Raw genomic sequence first — 19,672 nt, forward strand, 5'->3', positions numbered from 1 at the left:
CCACCATGGATTAGAGTCTTCCTGATTTCGGGGCTTCCCAGGTCACTATCCCAGCCAGCAGCACCCCGCCTTTGGTGAGCCCCCGCTGAGAGGAGATAGCAGCAAACTTAGCAAGCTGCCCGAGCACAGTGAGGTATATAGCCAGGAGACTGGATTGTCCCAACCTGGGTTCTCCAATGAATTTATGGGCTCAGTGTTTGGCAGTGACGCAGATTGTGCTCCTCCTTAAGGGCGCATTAGATAATACACTATATACAAGGTGGGATTACAGAATATATATGTGAGAAGCACAGATAATTAACTCCTGAAATACTGATAAGACGGAGCTGGAGGAATAATTCTGATAACACACAATATTGTATTAATGTGTGACCAAGATAAGCGATGACAGAGGAGATACGTTATTTTAGTCTGTAAATTACATGGGAATATTTGAGCCATAGTGAAGTCATAAGCCCCAAATCACCCCTCTAAATAAATTATTAAAGCTAGTACAATCATTTCAGAGGTGGACGCCTGGTCCAGAGACCTCACCATGGTGCCCAATGGTGTCCTGGACTCACCCACACGCGGCAATCTGCCCACACATTACACCCCTGATATCAGCAGAAGAGCGATATGAGGGGTCCGATGCCTAAACACCCTGGCAATTCAGGCTTCGCACTTTTGACTTAGAGATTAATGTTTTCCTCGCGTAGATTTGGTCTTTTCAGTTAATAAAATAAAATCTATCACAGTTGAAAAGAAAAGATGGTCCGACTCGTCCGCCATAGTATTCTCCATAGACGCAAGCTCCATCCCCAGCCCTGATAGACCCTGGAGATGTGATTCCTACATCCTCCACCATCACAAGTATAGAGAGAGTATAGAAGACTATATATGTCCCCAACCCTGAAGAATTATCCATACACCCCCCCTGGTCCATACACACCCTCTGGTCCATACACCCCCCCTGGTCCATACACACCCTTTGGTCAGCCCGCAAAGCTGTTATACGGGTCTCCTCATCCAACTGAAAAACTCATAGAGAGAAAACAGACCTCATTATTACCGAAATCCAAGAACTAGAATCCTCCCTACAAGAATCCCTTCACTTCACTACACCCAGAGAATAAAGCGTAGAAAAGAACTACAAACCCTGTTCTCAGAAGAAAACGACAAAATGACACCTGAAGCCAAAGGAAAGTTTCACCTCTCAAATAAAAAAACATCGAAAATCCACAAACAGAATAAAACAACAAAGATTAAAAAGCAGAATCCTACAGAAATATCAAGAGCCAAGTATGTCAGCGCCCCGAGGACATAGCATTCAGAGCTTTACAATATGGAAAGGGACCCAAATACCCCCAACCCACCACCGAAATGATGGACATGAGTTAGCTAAATTAAAGCGCACCAATCCCCAGGATTTTCCTGTATAACCTAAAGCCAGTGCTATACTGGCACTATCAGGCCGATTCTATACAGACCTTTAGTTGTCAGCTCGAATGTATAGGTTTTGAAACACAAGCAAGTAAAGTTTGTAAAATCAGCAACTTTTTGAGTGGCAGCAGCTGCCGATCAGCTGATAGATGGCCTACAACTATCACCTGACCACAATTTAACTATCCCTGTGCTACTGATGAAACCTCCTGCTGCTGACCTGGTTTACTGACTACTCTACTCCCCTCTGGTGGTTTGCCTGCTAACTGCACTCTGAAGCTATACTGCATGTCTCCCTTAGTACCGTGTGACAGGATCATTCGAGACCCTTACCCAAAAATATGCTACATAAGTCCACCATCATTACCTGGAAATCTTTCCTCAACACCCAGATGCACAAAACAAATGATACTCCAAAATTCACACCCCTAGAAAGCCTAGAATTTATTATCCCCAAAATGAATCTAGCATCCTGGAAACAACAAATCTATTGTTCATCCTTAAGCCTGCTTTACACGAGACGATAGATTGTGCGATAGCACAATCGATCGTACCCGCCCCCGTCGTTTTTGCGTCACGGGCAATTAGTTGCCCATGGCGCACAAACTCGTTGAACCCCCGTCACACACACTTACCTTCCGGACGACCTCGCTGTGGGCGACGAACGTCCACTTCCTGGAGTGGGCGGGACGTTCGGCGTCACAGCGACGTCACACGGCAGGCGGCCAATAGAAGCGGAGGGGCGGAGATGAGCGGGATGTAAACATCCCGCCCACCTCCTTCCTTCCATTAAGCCGTCGGGTGCCGCGGGAGGCAGGTAAAGCTGCTGTTCATCGTTCCCGTGGTGTCACACGGAGCAACGTGTGATGCCACGGAAACGATGAACAACCGCCGCCATTTTAATTAAACAATTATATGAAACCTAGCGACGAGTACACGACTCACGATTTGTGAGCGATACTGCGTCGCTAGGAGGTGTCACACGAAACCATGTCGTGCGGTATGCCGGATGTGAGTCACGAAAACCGTGACCCCAACGACATATCGCACAATCTATCGTCTCGTGTAAAGCCCGCTTAATAGATGATGTCCCGGTCACTTTAAGAGAGATTAAACTCAAATATGGTCTCCCCAACAAAGAGTATAGACATTGACTATGCATTAATCAATATTTTTCAGCGGAAGAAGTCAGACTGAAATTACCATGCGTTTTTGACACATTTTTACCGCATTTTGCCCAATGCATTTATTAAGTCAAATCTATTGACTGGAAGGGCTCAAAAACGCTGGAAAAACGCAAAAAGAATTGACATGCTGCATCATGGCGACATCTTCAAAAAGACAGCCAAAAAAAGATGTACAGTTTTGACAGCAAAATAGAAATCTCATTCCTGGCCAGGAAATTAATTGCCTTGAGGTGGATGGGGGGTTCAAATCCAACTGTGCGAGCCTGGATTAAACTGGTTAACTCGATAATTCCATATGAGCGGGTGGTATACTTTAATAGAGGACATCCGGAAAAATTCAGGAAAATTTGGGATATGTGGAACTCCTCCCCCGGCACACTCGAAGAAGCCTCAGGTTGATTACTGTTACAATAATAGATTCATACTCAGTATTGGATAATGAAGCGCATTCCAGTGGCATAGCTAGGCGGTATAGAATAGGAATAGTTATTGTTACTAATTTTCGTTTTCTTTAGGTTTAGAGACTACAGATTACATTGATTAAAATTGACTACATGCTATATATATATCAGTATGTACTGGCAGGATCAGTGTTGTAGCATGCAGTTGACAAGGTCGACAGAGGTGCAGATAGTGCTATGAAAATCTTATTACCTTATCCGTTAATGTTACTATTTGTTCATGCTATTGACAGACATTCCTGGAAAGTACTTGAGTAATGCTATGTGTGATTTATTCTGTACCACATGATGTTTTTGGAATTAATAAAACGAAGTTAAAAAGAAAAATAGAAATCTCATAGACTTTGCTGGGGGAAGGAAATGCATGCATTTCGGTGCATCTTTGTGACCTCAAAAACGCACCAAAAATGCAGCAAAAGATGCCCTGTGTAAGCATAGCCTTAAAGTCTGTACAAACTTGTTTGAAGCTGCCTGTAAAACTTGAGTTGCCCGCCCATTTCTCTGGCTGAATTCTCAGCTCAGCAGGGGGATATGCTGGCTAGAGCTTCTCCTTTAGTCTTAATTACCTTTTGTCACCTTGCCATTTGGTGACCAGATCTGAGGTGATTTCTCCTTGCTGCAGGGCAGGGGGTGTGGAAAAGGAAGGAAGAAAACGATCAAGTGTCCAATGTGTGCAAAAGAACAATTTTTTATTGATCAGTACAGAGGTGGACATACAGAAAATAAAAGATAAAAACAGAAACCAGGAGAAACAGCGGTAACAGTCACAATTATGAATGTTTGACTGATGCAAGCACCATGTGGTATAATATAAGTATCTAACAATTGTCAGCCAGTGTCTTAAAGGGGTAAAATTTATTTAGTATGATAATGATATAGATCAAAAAGGGGATTAATATTTTAATCATCCAGCATATTTATACATCCAGAGTTATTAAATACCCCATATAGCAAAGTTATTATGTTTGTTATATGATGGTGAGTCATACAGCAATGATTCAACATCCACAATTGTATCCCAACAGACACCCTATTATAGGCGTCCAGGTGCTGGCAAAGTCAAACAGAACCACGTGGAAGATTCAATATAGACTCCTATATAGGAGATAGAGGCAAAGCACACTATAATAAGTAATGGCAAATACCAATCCATATGTGCCAATAAGGTGCCAATCATAGGGACAAGTTGCCCTCTCCAAATTAGTGGACTGAACATGCACAATATGAAATAAACTGAAATAAACTTACCACGTGTATAGATAGATGAATAAAAAGGAGCGTGAACCGCCGGAGACTCCTCCTACCCGACGGCCGTTTCGGCAACCGCCTTTGTCAGGGAGGGTGGGGGGGGTGTAAATTTTATTTCTCATAATTTTACTCACTAAGCAGCTTTGTGATCCACTAGCTGGAACTGTAGCTCCTCGGCTGAGTTCATGTAGAATATCCTCAAATCTTGAAGCAGCTTTGTGATCCTCCAGCTGGAACCGTAGCTCCTCGGCTGAGGCCATATAGAATATTTCTCTGGTGACAGAAGCAAGGCCCTTTTATACCCCTCAATTTTCTTACAGGATTGGTGGAGTTGGCTGATCTCTCATTGGTTGCTAGTCCAATCTGACTGCATAATTACACAGGGAAGTATCTTCGTTACATGTGTGATATGACATGGGGGAGTGTTTATATTACATGTGTGATATTATATGTCTGGATTAAGTGTGTCATATTACTCGGTGGAGTGTCTGTATTGTAGGGTTGATATTATGTGAATGAAAGATGGTTATTTTGGATTCCATGACACGATGTCTCCTGAGGTTGAGCACCAGCTGTTGTGCCTCACTTGTTCTTCCCGATTTGGTGCTTTGACCTTAGACATTCTTGAAGTGACTACCGTCCTGTGCATGAAGCAAGCACCGGATTAGTGGATTACAAGCTTGGATGATATTGCAGAACAGATTTTATTCCTTTTGGCTCTGGGTATAACTCTCACCAGTCCCATTGGTGAGGCGGTGCTGGGTATAACTCTCACCATTCCCATTCCCCTTGGTGAGTTGGTGCTGGGTATAACTCTCACCATTCCCCTTGGTGAGGCAGTGCTGGGTATAACTCTCACCATTCTCATTCCCCTTGGTGAGTTGGTGCTGGGTATAACTCTCACCATTCCCCTTGGTGAGGCGGTGCCGGGTATAACTCTCACCATTCTCATTCCCCTTGGTAAGGTGGTGCTAAGTATAACTCTCACCATTCCCATACCCCTTGGTGAGGCGGTGCCGTGTATAACTTTCACCATTCCCATTCCCCTTGGTGAGGCGGTGCTGGGTCACTGGTTACCATCCGCGGGGGTCAGTGTCCCATGTGACACATTGATGTTGGACTGGAAGTCTGCACTGCTCAGCTGTACGGAGATGTCCTGAGTGGGATCGATCCTCACGGTAAATGTACTGGTGATGGTTCGGCCAATGCCGCTCTGCGTCACTGTGATCCGGATTGTATCATCCACTAGGCCGCTGATCACTGGGACGTGCACCTCTTCACTGACGATATAAGGGGTAGGAAGTGCCGAAATTCCCGGCCAGAAGGAGGCAATCGGCAGGTCTTTGCGCATGTGCCACTCGGCGTAGTTGCAGCACTCCTCGTACGCTTGCTGACAGCGCGGTTTGGTCCGTTTTAGCGCCTCACTGTGTTCACTGTTACAATTATCATGCTGTGTATAATATTCAGTGCCGTTTAGACAGCAGCGCAGGATATTGGGATTCCGGAATCTCTGGGCTGAGAATAGAGAGGTTACACTGGTAAATTACAGAGAATGCAATGTATGGGAGGACAATTCACACCCGCGCCCACTCCGCCTGCACAGCAGCCGACAACGCCGTGTGGGGAGTGCATATCTACACGGTAAAGTGACCTCAGCAGCAACACCGGCACCATATAGGCCCATGCAGCAAACTATATGACAATCCAAAACCTTGTGACCTCCTCTGAGCTTCCCGGACCTCAGGTGTTAAGCCAAAAAAAAAATGGAAGATTGAGACTGACAGCTCCTCTGGGTGTAGGAGACTCATGACTACGTGCCACACTCATGACCATGCACTGGACTTAAGAGCAGACACCGGACTCGTCACCAGGTGCTGGAATCATAGACCTCGCACCGGACTCGTGACCAGGCGCTGGAATCATAGACCTCGCACCGAACTCGTGACCAGGTGCTGGAATCATAGACCTCGCACCGGACTTGTCACCAGGCGCTGGAATCATAGACCTCGCACTGGACTTGTCACCAGGCGCTGCAATCATAGACCTCGCACCGAACTCGTCACCAGGTGCTGGAATCATAGACCTCGCACCAAACTCGTCACCTGGCGCTGGAATCATTGACCTTGCACCGGACTCGTCACCAGGCGTTGGAATCATAGACCTCGCACCAGACTCGTCACCAGGCGCTGAAATCATAGACCTTGCACCGGACTCGTCACCAGGCGCTAGAATCATAGACCTCGCACCGGACTGGTCACCAGGCGCTGAAATCATAGACCTCGCACTGGACTCGTCACCAGGCGCTGGAATGATATATCTCGCACCGGACTTGTGACCAGGTGCTGGAATCATAGACCTCGCACCGGACTTGTGACCAGGCGCTGGAATCATAGACCTCACACAGAACTCGTCACCAGGTGCTGGAATCATAGACCTCGCACCGGACTCGTCACCAGGCGCTAGAATCATAGACCTCGCACCGGACTCGTCACCAGGCGCTGAAATCATAGACCTTGTATAGGACTCGTCACCAGGTGCTGGAATCATAGACTTCGCACCGGACTCTTCACCAGGTGCTGGAATCATAACCTCGCACCGGACTTGGGACCAGGCGCTGGAATCATAGACCTCGCACCGGACTCGTCACCAGGTGCTGGAATCATACACCTCGCACCGGACTCGTCACCAGGTGCTGGAATCATTGACCTTGCACCGGACTCGTCACCAGGCGCTGGAATCATAGACCTCGCACCAAACTCGTCACCTGGCGCTGGAATCATTGACCTTGCACCGGACTCGTTACCAGGTGCTGGAATCATACACCTCGCACCGGACTCGTCACCTGGCGCTGGAATCATTGACTTTGCACTGGACTCGTGACCAGACACTGGAATCATAGACCTTGCAGCGGGCTCGTCACCAGGCGCTAGAATCATAGACCTCGCACCGGACTCGTCACCAGGCGCTGGAATCATTGACTTTGTACCGGACTCGTGACCACTTGAACTTGTGTCTCATCAGATGGATGCAGTTTACACTGTAAGTTCTGACACAACACTGCCCATCACTGCACAGAACCCCCATGATAACAGGTGTGACTTACTCAAGTGCTGCATCTGCGGCGCGGTCAGCAGAGATTGCCGCCGCTGGCGTCTTCTCCAGGGAGCAGAAATATCTGCAATAAGAAATATTCCCATCAGGGTGAAATGTTTCCACATAATCTGCGTCTGAAAACTCAGCACCTCCCCCACCACAATGATGTATAGAGAGGGGACAGGGTCAAGAACCCAGCAAAGGAGTGCAGACAGTGAAGGGGAGGGCCCCAGCAGCACAGAGGATTTCAGGAGACGAGGTAGATCTGAGGAGGACATATATGAAAGAGCAGGGCTCCCAGCAGCACAGAGGATTTCAGGAGAGGAGGTAGATATCATGAAGGACATATATGAAGGAGCAGGGCTCCCAGCAGCACAGAGGATTTCAGGAGCTCATTTGTAGATGGTCCTCAGATGTCTCACAGTGGAGGGTCTGTTACAGTGTGTCAGTGCAGACATTCCTCTGTGAGGTGAATACAGCCGCACACATCTCTCCAGCCCTGTTACAGCCATAGAAGTGCGGCAATTACCGGGGTCCTCCATGGTGGTGTGGGCGGCGCCGGTCACCGGGATTCTCTGATCTTCTCTGAACACCTCAGATTCCACCACCAGATACACAAACTCTCCAGGGGAATCCTCCGCCATCACCTACGACAGAAGAACCTGAGTGAGATGAAGCGTGAGCTCCGGAGACGCCGCATCCCCTCCCCCACTCACCGCCAGCTCCACCGCCCCCCGGAAGCGGTTATCAGGAGTCAGCGCCAGCAGCACCGAGGAGAACATCGTCCTTTTATCCGGGTAACTCATTATGGAAACCGTCACAGGGAAACTCTCCGACTGCTGGGACGTCCGCACCAAAACCCTCTCCAGGACGGCAAGACGCCATGTTTCCGGGGCCGTCACATGGGGGCTGTGGGAGAAAGAGGAAATTGCTGTACAATATGGGGGTTTGCATCACCGCGACTGGACCCCAATATCAGGAACCTGCACTCTATGCCTGAAATACTCTGTGCTGCCTACATACTTCACATACTATGGCACATCCATGCCTGAAATACTCTGTGCTGCCGACATACTCCAGACACTATGGCGCATCTGTGAAGCCCCACAAGTATTGTGTCAGTGCATTACCTTCAGGGACTCCACTCGGCTGGATCTGGTCACAGGTAGGAGATCTTCTTCTTGTCGTGACGCCACTCTCAGTATTGCGGCCAGTGGGGACCGCCACTGCAGGTTAGGGGACGCCTGGGGCTGATGGTGGGTGCAGTCGGATGTAGTAGCCTCCTGAGAGTGAGGCAAGCCCCAGGGCCCAGTGTAGGTTTGTAGTACCACAAGTCGCAGAATGACTCACACAGGCAGAGCTGTCTTTCAAGGGCTTTACTCACATTTGATGGCAGGGTGAGTAGCCCGGGCGTAGCTGGGATGAACCAGATGGGAACCAGGTATCCTTCAGGCTGACTTTATGAGGGTGACTACTGACTCGCCTTCCTTAGCCCTTGGTGGTTTGGGGTGACCCCGACTTTGAGTCCCTATGGGGGTCACCCAGGGAAGATGCTGCAGCCTCTCTCCCCCTTTTGTTTGCCGTTTGCTTGTTCCCCGGACCAGGCCACTCCAGCTGCTTGCCTCCTGTGACCTATGGGCCCTCACTGCGGTTACGTGGCTGCGGCTTTTGTGGTGTTGTGGTGTGGGCTTTGAGAGCCCCACACCGGCAGGTTTAGCAGAAGAAAGCTGGATCTATCTTCGCTTCGGGATCTGCCGCCCGGTTGGGCCTGGTGCTCTCTAGCAGTCTCCTTACTTCCCACTCCGTGCTTTCTCTCTAGCTGAAGCTGGCTTTCAGGTAGCACTCCTAGTTGACCGTTCTCCCCCGTCAGTAGCCACTGCGCGGGCGCTGTTAGACAGCAACAGCCCCACAGGTCTGCTCCTCACTGAGCCCTCTGGAGTTCTCTGCTCTAACTGACTCACTGCTCCTCCTCTCCTGTTCTTGCCTACGCCACCTAGCAACCAGACTCTCCACCACACCCCTTGAGAGGAGATGGAGGCTTTTGACCCCCTGCCACTATTCCAGTGGAGGTATAGGCTTTGCCCCCTCCTGGGATCCCCAGGGGTCCTCTCATGGGTACATGTGTGAGACCTGATCACTATGCGCCTGTGTTCCACACCCCGGTCAGCCTTCTGGATTACCTGTATTGTACTGTCCCCAGCACGGGTGCAGTACTCAGTGGTGCCTGACCAGGTCAGGGGCGCCACATTCCCCCTTAGTTATCACCAGCACGTCCTCGGGCTGCAAGACAACATTTTAAAATGCATAAAACATTAAAACATGTAAAAACATTTTTAAAAGCACCAGGTACCATACATCACCACCCTCCACCCACAAGTCCGTTAACCCACCCAAAACCCTCTCACGTTGGCCGCGGCTTCAGCCACTTCTGGCAGGATGTAGAGGCGGCTTACATGGGCTGGTGGTTTCAGGGTATACCTGGCCTGGTGGATCCGCGCCTTCAGCCTCTTCTGGCAGGATGCAGAGGCGGCCTCCACAGTTGGTGCTGACCAGGTACCCTCTTTGTGGTGGAGAGCCAGGCCCCATAAACAGGCATGCTCTCTGGTCGCAGGTGAGCCAAGGCCCTATATACGGACGGGCTCCTCCTGGTTGCAGACGAGCCAAGCCCCTAAACAGGCTGACTCTGGTGGTGGTGGTGCCCTTTTGGTGTAACTATTTACACTGCGAGAGTTTGTGGCTATAGCCAGTTCATAGCCTTAAGGTTTATGGTTTTCTCACAATAGTTTTTGTGGGCACATGCTTAAACGTAAACGTTGCAAAACAAAACTTTTCAAACTTCAACTGGTAACTTCTTTCTTTACTTTACTTTACTTTACTCCTCTTTACCAGGGCTTGAGCCTGTATGGCGGTGGCACCTGCTGCTTTCCTGCTCTCTGTCGTCGTCTGTGGTCGTCTCATCCGTAGGTTCTTTTTCTCTGCTTTGTCTTCCTTCTCTTTCTTTAGGACTTTGTGTTACGTCCAGGGCATACAATCCTCTTTCACCTTGATGCATAGTAAACTGGACTGAATCTCCCATCTTTAGATTTCTGCCAGGGTGTCCTCTAGGCAGATGAGCTCTCACATCTCTTCTGTTGACAAATATCCCTTCTTTGATACCAGGTGCTACGATGAATCCATATCCACTTCTCAGATTAAAATCCTCCACTACTCCTCTGAAAAGGGGTCCTCTGGCCTGGGCTTTGGACCTTCTCAGGGCTCGTTTTTCTTGCAGGTCTCTGGCGGTGACTTCTCTCTGCTCTGGAGATGACGGTGCAGAGGATAGTTGCGTTCTGTTGCGGTGTGTCTTACGGGCTGGATTCTGTAGGGTGCAGCTCACAAACTCCCAGGTAAGGCTTTTGGGCAGATCTTCTTCTGCAGATGGTGTCAGGTCTTCCTCATCCCAGCGAGAATAAGGCAGCATCTCTGGCTCTGGGTATGGCTCTGGAGTCAGCCCCTCAACCTCCTGGCCTCCTCCCCCCCTTAGTTCTTCCTGGCACTCCTTGGGTAGCAGTGCTGGGGATGGACTTCTTTCTGCCGGCCCAGGTGGGGAACTCTTTGCCGTGGTTGCTGCGGGAGCTGTCGGGATACTCTTTGGGGTGTGCGGAGGGAGCATGTACCGCTCCACCATCTCCCGTGGGAACTTAGCTTCCAGGTCGGCTTTTAGCTGCCAGTATGCGGAGTCCTCACCTACCAGGGATTGCCTAGCAGGGACTTCCTGAACCTGGGGAGCCTTGTCTGCTCTGGCCTTGCGGGCCGGGGTAAATGGTACGTCAGCCTTGTCTTGGCGGGCCGCGCCTGGCATGGCGGCGGCCTGGTCTTGGCGGGCCGCGCCTGGCATGGCGGCGGCCTGGTCTTGGCGGGCCGCGCCCTGTATGGCGGCGGCCTGGATCGGCGTCGCAGCTGCGATGGGATCCGTGCAGGCTGGGCTGGGCGTCGCTGCAGGGACCGGGTCTTGGTGGGCCGAGCAGGGCATCGCTGCGGCGGCCGGGGCTTGGCGGGCCGAGCAGGGCATCGCTGCGGCGGCCTGGGCTTGGCGGGCCGAGCAGGGCATCGTTGCGGCGGCCGGGGCTTGGCGGGCCGCACCTGGCGTGGCTGCGGCCTGGTTCAGCGTCGCCGCACCGGGCGCCTCTTCAGGGACCGCGGGCGTGGCAGTAGGGGTCGGGGCACTTGCGCTAGCCGGGGCATCACTCGACTCACCCATCGTTGGCAGCATCGGGGTCTGAGTTGTCACCGCCCGATCTGGCACTCGGTGCGCGGCTCTCTCCTCGTAGGCCCGAACCGCCGCGGTCATCCATAGGAACTCCTCGCGTCCCTCTCTGATCAGCCTTCCGACCCTGGCTTCTAGTTGATCGCAGAACTCGGCAAGCTCCCGACACCACCAGGCAGCGGAGCCTGGCTCTGGATCTCTGCTCTCAGACGCCATCTTCATTAGCAAGCTGCTGGCTTCTCTCCTGCTCCGCCGTCTCCGGACGCTTCCGCTCTCTTCGCTGGCAAGCTCAGAACCCTGCAGGGGATCTCTGGGTAGCCACACCTCTTCGTGGGCGGTAACTTCTTCCAGCGCGGGCTGCTGTTGTTTTTCAGCGCGCTTTTCATGGTGGCAATATGGCGGCGCTTCCAATTTTTCAAGCGGACCGCCCAGGCACATGGTCACCTGTCTGAACAGGTCTAGTCCTTATCCTGTTCGTGACGCCAGATGTGAAGCCCCACAGGTGTTGTATCGGTGCATACCTTCAGGGACTCCACGTAGCTGGTGCTGGTCACAGGTAGGAGATCTTCTTCTTGTCGTGACGCCACTCTCAGTATTGCGGTCAGTAGGGACCGCCACTGCAGGTTGAGGGTCGCCTGGGGCTGATGGTGTGTGCAGTTAGTTGGAATAGCCTCCTGAGAGTGAGGCAAGCCCCAGGGCCCAGTGTAGGTTTGTAGTACCACAAGTCGCAGAATGACTCACACAGGCAGAGCTGTCTTTCAAGGGCTTTACTCACATTTGATGGCAGGGTGAGTAGCCCGGGCGTAGCTGGGATGAACCAGATGGGAACCAGGTATCCTTCAGGCTGACTTTATGAGGGTGACTACTGACTCGCCTTCCTTAGCCCTTGGTGGTTTGGGGTGACCCCGACTTTGAGTCCCTATGGGGGTCACCCAGGGAAGATGCTGCAGCCTCTCTCCCCCTTTTGTTTGCCGTTTGCTTGTTCCCCGGACCAGGCCACTCCAGCTGCTTGCCTCCTGTGACCTATGGGCCCTCACTGCGGTTACGTGGCTGCGGCTTTTGTGGTGTTGTGGTGTGGGCTTTGAGAGCCCCACACCGGCAGGTTTAGCAGAAGAAAGCTGGATCTATCTTCGCTTCGGGATCTGCCGCCCGGTTGGGCCTGGTGCTCTCTAGCAGTCTCCTTACTTCCCACTCCGTGCTTTCTCTCTAGCTGAAGCTGGCTTTCAGGTAGCACTCCTAGTTGACCGTTCTCCCCCGTCAGTAGCCACTGCGCGGGCGCTGTTAGACAGCAACAGCCCCACAGGTCTGCTCCTCACTGAGCCCTCTGGAGTTCTCTGCTCTAACTGACTCACTGCTCCTCCTCTCCTGTTCTTGCCTACGCCACCTAGCAACCAGACTCTCCACCACACCCCTTGAGAGGAGATGGAGGCTTTTGACCCCCTGCCACTATTCCAGTGGAGGTATAGGCTTTGCCCCCTCCTGGGATCCCCAGGGGTCCTCTCATGGGTACATGTGTGAGACCTGATCACTATGCGCCTGTGTTCCACACCCCGGTCAGCCTTCTGGATTACCTGTATTGTACTGTCCCCAGCATGGGTGCAGTACTCAGTGGTGCCTGACCAGGTCAGGGGCGCCACACATCCATACCTGAAATACTCTGTGCTGCCGACATATTCCAGACACTATTGCGCATCCATGTCTGAAATACTCTGTGTCGCCGACATACTCCAGACACTATGGCGCATCCATGCCTGAAATACTCTGTGCTGCCGACACACTCCAGACACTATGGCGCATCCATGCCTGAAATAGTCTGTGCTGCCGACATATTCCAGACACTATGGAACATCCATTCCTTGACTAGCCATAATATCGATACCTCTCCTGAAATACTCTGTGCTGCACAAAGACCGTGCTCCATCCACTATGTAACTCTGTCTGTGACCCTGTGGTTAGCACCGTCATCACCAGAATTCCTCTGTGCTGCTGACGTGCGGCCTCTGGGGTTGGCTGAGCCATGATTTAGTTAAAAGACAACCCATTCTTTCAAAAGGGAGCAGAGAATAAGCTGCTACCAGACTCCATGGTCCTCACATGATTGGGAATCCTCTTTCCTCCAGACTCCTCTGTCCTCACTCTAAACTACTGATCTTCCTCCCTCCTGAATCCTCTGCGCTCCTCCTCCTTTTTCCAGACACCTCTGTCCTCCTCATTTCTACACACTGTACTGTTCTCCTCCTCCTCTTTCCAGGCTCCTCTATCCTTCTCCATCATTAATTCTTTGCTCTCCTCCTCCTTTTTGCAGACACCTCTGTCCTGCTCCTCCCTCCAGATTCCTCTGTCCTCCTCCTCTTTCCAGACTACTTTGTCCTCCTACTCCACTGACACCTCTATCCTCCTCCCTTCTGACTTCTCTGTTCTCCTCCTCTTTCTAGACTGGTATGTCCTCATACTCCTCCTCCTTCCATACTTCTCTGTTCGCCTCATCTCTCCAAACTCCTTTGTCCTCCTTTTTCTTTCAGATACCTTTTTGTCCTGCTCCTCCCTCCAGACTCACTTGTTCTCATCCTCCTCTTCCCTCCAAACTCCTCTGTCCTCCTCCTTCCTCCAGATTCCTCTGTACTCATGCTCCTCCCTCCAGACTCCTGTCCTCATGCTCCTCCCTCCAGATTCCACTGTCTGCTCCTTCCTCCATGCTCCTCTGTCCTAATGCGTTTTCCTCCAGGCTCCTCCGTCCACATGCTCTTTACTCCAGACTCCTCTGTCCTTCACCCTCCAGATTGTTCTGTCCTCCTCCTGTTCCCCCCAGACTATACTTTCTTCCCCCTTTTCCCTCCAGACTGTTCGGTCCTCCTCCATCCATTTTCCAGATTTCTCTGTCTCCCTCCTTCCCCCCTAGACTACACTTTCCTCCTCCTTTTCACTCCATACTCCTCCTCCTTCCAACAGACTCCTGTTATCCTACTCCTCTCTTCAGATCCCTCTGTCCTTTTCCTATTCCATCTAGAAATCTCTATCCTCCTCCTCCAGATTCCTAATCATCATCTCTTCAGACTACTTTGTTCTTCTCCTTTCAAACACCTCAGTCCTGCTCTTTCCTCCAGACTCCTCTGTCCCACTCTTGCCTTTAGATTCCTCTGTCCTTCTCCTTCCTCCTCCAGGCTCCTCTGTTCTCATCCTTCTGCTCCCTCTAGACTCCCCTATTCTCATCCTTCTCCTCCATCCACACTCCTCTGTCCTCCTTCTCCCTTCCTCTGTCCTCCTCCCTGCAGACTCCTTCTCCTCCCTCCAGACTCCTATGTCCTCACCCTCCTACTCCCTCCAGACTCCTCAAACCTCATACTCCCTGCAGACTCTTCTATCCTCATCCTCCCTGCAGACTTCTCTTTCCTCGTCCTACCTCCAGACTGCTCTGTCCTCCTACTCCCCCCAGACTACACTTTCCTCCTTTTCCCTACAGACTTCTCCATCCCCTTTCCAGATTCCTCTGTCCTCCTACTTTCCCCAGTCTACACTTTCCTCCTTTTCCCTCCAGACTCCCCTGTCCTCTTCCTCCTTCTTCCAACAGACTCCTGTTATCCTACTCTTCTTTTCAGATGCCTCTGTCCTTCTCCTGTTCCATCTAGACATCTCTGTCCTCCTCCTTCTACAGATTCTTCTACCCTGCTCCTCCTTCCAGATACCTCATCATCATCTCTCCAGACTACTTTGTCCCCCTCTTCCTTTCAGACACTTCTGTCCTGCTCCTTCCTCCAGATTCCTCTGTTCTCCTCCTGCTTCTAGGTTCCTCTGTCCATATCCTCCTGCTTCATTTAGACTCCCCTGTTCTCATCCATCTCCTCCCTTCAGACTGCTCTATCTTCCTCCTCCTCCTCTCTCCAGATTCCTCTGTTCTCCTTCTCCCTCCAGGCTCCTCTGTACTCATGCTACTACTCCCTCTAGACTCCCTTGTTTCTGTCCTCCTCCTCCTACCTTCAAACTGCTCTGTCCTCCTCCATCCAGACTTCTCTGTCCGCATCCTCCCTCCAGACTCCTCTGTCCTCCTCCTCCTTTCTGACTCATCTGTCGTCATCCTCCCTGCAGACATTTCTATCCTCCTACTCCCTCAGAGTCCTCTGTACTCTAAAGCGGGCTTTACAAACTACGATATTGCTAGCAATTTCTAGCGATATCGAGCGTGTAAGTACCCGCCCCCGTCGCACATGTGATATCGTGTGATCGCTGCCGCAGCGAACATTATCGCTACGGCAGCGTCACACGAACTTACCTGGTCGGCGGCGTCGCTGTGACTGCCGAACAATCCCTCCCTCAAGGGGGAGGGACGTTCGGCGTCACCGCGACGTCACTAAGCAACCAGCCAATCAAAGCGGAGGGGCGGAGATGAGCGGGACGTAACATCCCGCCCACCTCTTTCCTTCCGCATTGCGGCCGGTGGCAGGTAAGGAGACGTTCCTCGCTCCTGCGGTGTCACACACAGCGATGTGTGCTACCGCAGGAACGAGGAACAACATTGATAAACAACCCTTACCGATTTTTGAGTTTGTGACGACCTCTCCATGGTGAACGATTTTCACCATTTTTGAGGTCACTTAAGGTCGCTGGTAAGTGTCACACGCTGCGATATCGTTAATGAAGCCGGATGTGCGTCACTAACAACGTGACCCCGACGATAATTCATTAACGATATCGTAGCATGTAAAGCCCCCTTTACTTTCCCCCCAGACTACACTTTTCTCCTCCTTGTCCCTCCAAACTCCTCCTTCCTCCTCTGTCCTCCTCCCTCCACTTTCCAGATTCCTCTGTCCTCCTACTTTCCCCTGCTCTGTCCTCCGCTTCTGTGTTCCAGACTCCTGTTATCCTCCTCCTCTGTTCAGATTCCTCTGTCCTTCTCCTGTTCTCTCTAGAGAGCTCTGTCCTCCTCCAGACTGCTTCTCCTCCCTCTAGAATCCTGTTATCCTCCTCCTCCCTCCAGACTCATCTGTCCTCACCATCTTCCCTCAAAACTCCTCTGTCCTCTTTTCACCCTCAGACTCCTTTGTTGTCCTCCTCTTCTTCCCTCCAGACTCCCCTGTTCTCCTCCTCCATTTAGACTTATCTGTTCTTATCCATTTAGATACTTCTGTCCTTCTCTTCCTCCCTCCAGACTTCTGTTCTCCTCCCGATTTTCAAATTCATCTGTCCTCCTCCTTCCCACCACACAGACTACACTTTCTCCACCTTTTCCATCTAGACTCCTCCTTCCTCCAGACTCCTGTCCTCCTCCTTTTCCTTCTAGACTCCCTCCTCCTCCAGACTTGTCTATCCTCCTCCAGACTCGTTATCCTCTTCCTCTTTTCAGACTTCTATGTCCTCCTCTTTAACACCAGTCGCCTTTTTCCTACTCATCATCCGCCACTCTCACGACTGCTCTGCCTCTCTCCCTCCAGACTCCTGTCCTCCTGCTCCTCCCTCCAGACTCCTCTTTCCTCCTCCCCCAGACTCATCTGTGCTCCTCCCAATAAAATCCTCTGTTCTTCTTTCTACAGACTCCTCTGTCCTCCTCCCGTCATAATCCTCTGTTCTCCTCCCTACAGACTCCTGTTATCGCCACCACTCTCCAGACTCCTCTGTCTCCTGCTTTTCCCCCAGACTACACTTTTCTCCTTTTCCCTCTAGACTCGTCTATCCTCTTCCTCCCTCTAGACTTCTGTCCTCCTCTTTCCTGATTCCTCTGTCCGCCTTACGCCCCACCCAGACTACACTATCCTCCTCCTTTTTCTTCTAGACACCTCTGTCTTCCCTCCTCCTCCAGACTCCTCTGTTCTCCTCCACCCTTCAGACTGCTGTGTCCTTCTCCTTTTCCCTCCAGACTTTTGTCCTCCTCCTCCTTCTTCCAGACTTCCTACTCTGTCCTCCTTCCTATGCAATAAGCTCCTTTTTCTAAAAGTAATATCTTACAAGCCTTCCGGTTTCTCGTCCTCCGCAGTCCATGATGTCTTCCCTAGCTGCTGTCATGGAGGCTTGCACATTTCTTGCACTAGGCAGGACGGAGGAGTTGGGGGTATTTGTTCCCCCTATTGTAGATTTGTAGACCTCAGACAGGTGGAGCTGCTCCGGCTCCTTGGCCCCCTGCACCCTGGGAGCACCTGACAGGTTCCTGGCTTTCTTCCTGACCTCCTCTGTATCAGTATGGACGACTCCCAGTGACAACTCCCTGACTCCCTCCAGGCGGATCTGCTCGTTGCGCCTCTTGTTTTCCATATTCTGAGTACAGCAGAGGCCAGGAGGTCACACCGGGAGGGAGGTGGGGGGGTTACCAAGCAGTGGGTGGGTCACCGTGGAGTGGAGGGATCACCGTGGAGTGGGCGGTACACCATAGAGTGGGGGGGAGTACAACGTAGAGAGGGGGGATCAATGTGGAGAGGGGGGGTGACCGTGGAGTGGGAGAAGTACACCGTGGAGTGGTGGGGTCACTGTGGAATGGGGGTACACTATGGAGTGGGGGGGTCACCATGGAGTGAGTGGTCACTGTGGAGTGAAGGGACACCGTGGAGTGGGGGGTGTCACTGTGGAGTGAGGGGTCACCGTGGAATGGGGGGTTACCATGGAGTGGGGGGGTTACCGTGGAGTGAGGGGGTCACCATGGAGTGAAGGGTCATCGTGGAGTGAAGGGTCACCGTGGAGTGGGGGTGTCACCATGGAGTGGGGGGGGGGTCACTGTGGATTAGGGGGTCACCATGGAGTGAAGGGTCACCGAGTGGGGGGGTCACCGTGAAGATGGGGGGTCACCATGGAGTGTGGGTCACTGTGGATTGGGGGGTCACCATGGAGTGAAGAGTCACCATCGAGTGGAGGGGTCACCATGGAGTGGGGGGTCACCATGGAGTAAGGGTGTCACCGTGGAGTGGTGTTGTAGCAAAATCTTTTGTTGCTGCCATTGAATCTGCTCCTGATCAGTGATCGCTCCTCCGCCCCAGTGTGTGACTATCCAGGAGATCAGTACATTCCCTAAAATACTCTGTGCTGCTGGCACACTATCACCACTATGGCACATGCATTCCTTGACTAGCCATTACTTACATCAATCTGCGTCCCCGTCCTTCTCCGCAGAGTAGGAGCAGCAGAGAGACCGGCAGCAGCAGCATCTCCGGAGCTGTAATCCGTGGGATCCCCGGGAGGGGTCACTTACTTATGCACCAGGCTGTGAGCCAATTATCACTTTGGGAAGTCGTCTGATTACACAACATTTCCTGAGAAAGAGGAGTCATGTCTGTGATGTAGTCACTGAACACAGCTGATCTCCCCACCCTCTGCTCCTCATGTGCTGGGATCCTCTGTGTACAGAGGCCCCCTCCTAAATCGTACCCATTATGATCCCCTGCTTTGTATTACACATGTGCCAAAATCATAAATTTACAGAGTCCCCTCCTTATACCCCTCATGTGCCTGGACCCTCTGTGGAGACACGGGGGTCAGTGGGTGCTCTCCTGTGGAGACACAGGGGTCAGTGGGTGTTCTCCTGTGAAGTCACGGGGGTCAGTGGGTGCTCTACTGTGGAGACACGGAGGTCAGTAGGTGCTCTCCTGTGGAGACACGGAGGTCAGTGGGTGTTCTCCTGTGGATACAAGGGGGTCAGTGGGTGTTCTCCTGTGGAGACACAGGGGTGAGTGGGTGTACTGCTGTGGAGACACGAGGGTCAGTGCGTGTTCTCCTGTGGAGGCACTGGGGTCAGTGCGTGTTCTCCTGTGGAGGCACTGGGGTCAGTGGGTGCTCTCCAGTGGAGACACGAGGGGCAGTGGGTGCTCTCCTGTGGAGACACGGGGGTCAGTGGGTGTTCTCCTGTGAAATCACGGGGGTCAGTGGGTGCTCTACTGTGGAGACACGGAGGTCAGTAGGTGCTCTCCTGTGGAGACACGGAGGTCAGTGGGTGTTCTCCTGTGGATACAAGGGGGTCAGTGGGTGTTCTCCTGTGGAGACACAGGGGTGAGTGGGTGTACTGCTGTGGAGACACGAGGGTCAGTGCGTGTTCTCCAGTG

General features: G+C 51.9%; 1 protein-coding gene across 1 annotated transcript; it reads right to left on the reverse strand.

The window, feature by feature from the left end:
* Window positions 1–3,748: 3,748 nt before the first annotated feature.
* On the reverse strand, window positions 3,749–18,836 carry LOC142250707 (uncharacterized). The gene is made up of 5 exons (XM_075322905.1): window positions 18,717–18,836; window positions 8,128–8,320; window positions 7,941–8,058; window positions 7,422–7,493; window positions 3,749–5,833 (listed from the first exon to the last, which is right to left on the reverse strand). Exons 1-5 carry the CDS (start codon window positions 18,779–18,781, stop codon window positions 5,385–5,387), a joined length of 897 nt encoding a protein of 298 aa, XP_075179020.1. The 5' UTR covers window positions 18,782–18,836; the 3' UTR covers window positions 3,749–5,384.
* Between the last annotated feature and the right edge of the window lie 836 nt (window positions 18,837–19,672).

Source organism: Anomaloglossus baeobatrachus, chromosome 9, assembly GCF_048569485.1.
Source record: "Anomaloglossus baeobatrachus isolate aAnoBae1 chromosome 9, aAnoBae1.hap1, whole genome shotgun sequence".
NCBI lineage: Eukaryota > Metazoa > Chordata > Amphibia > Anura > Aromobatidae > Anomaloglossus > Anomaloglossus baeobatrachus.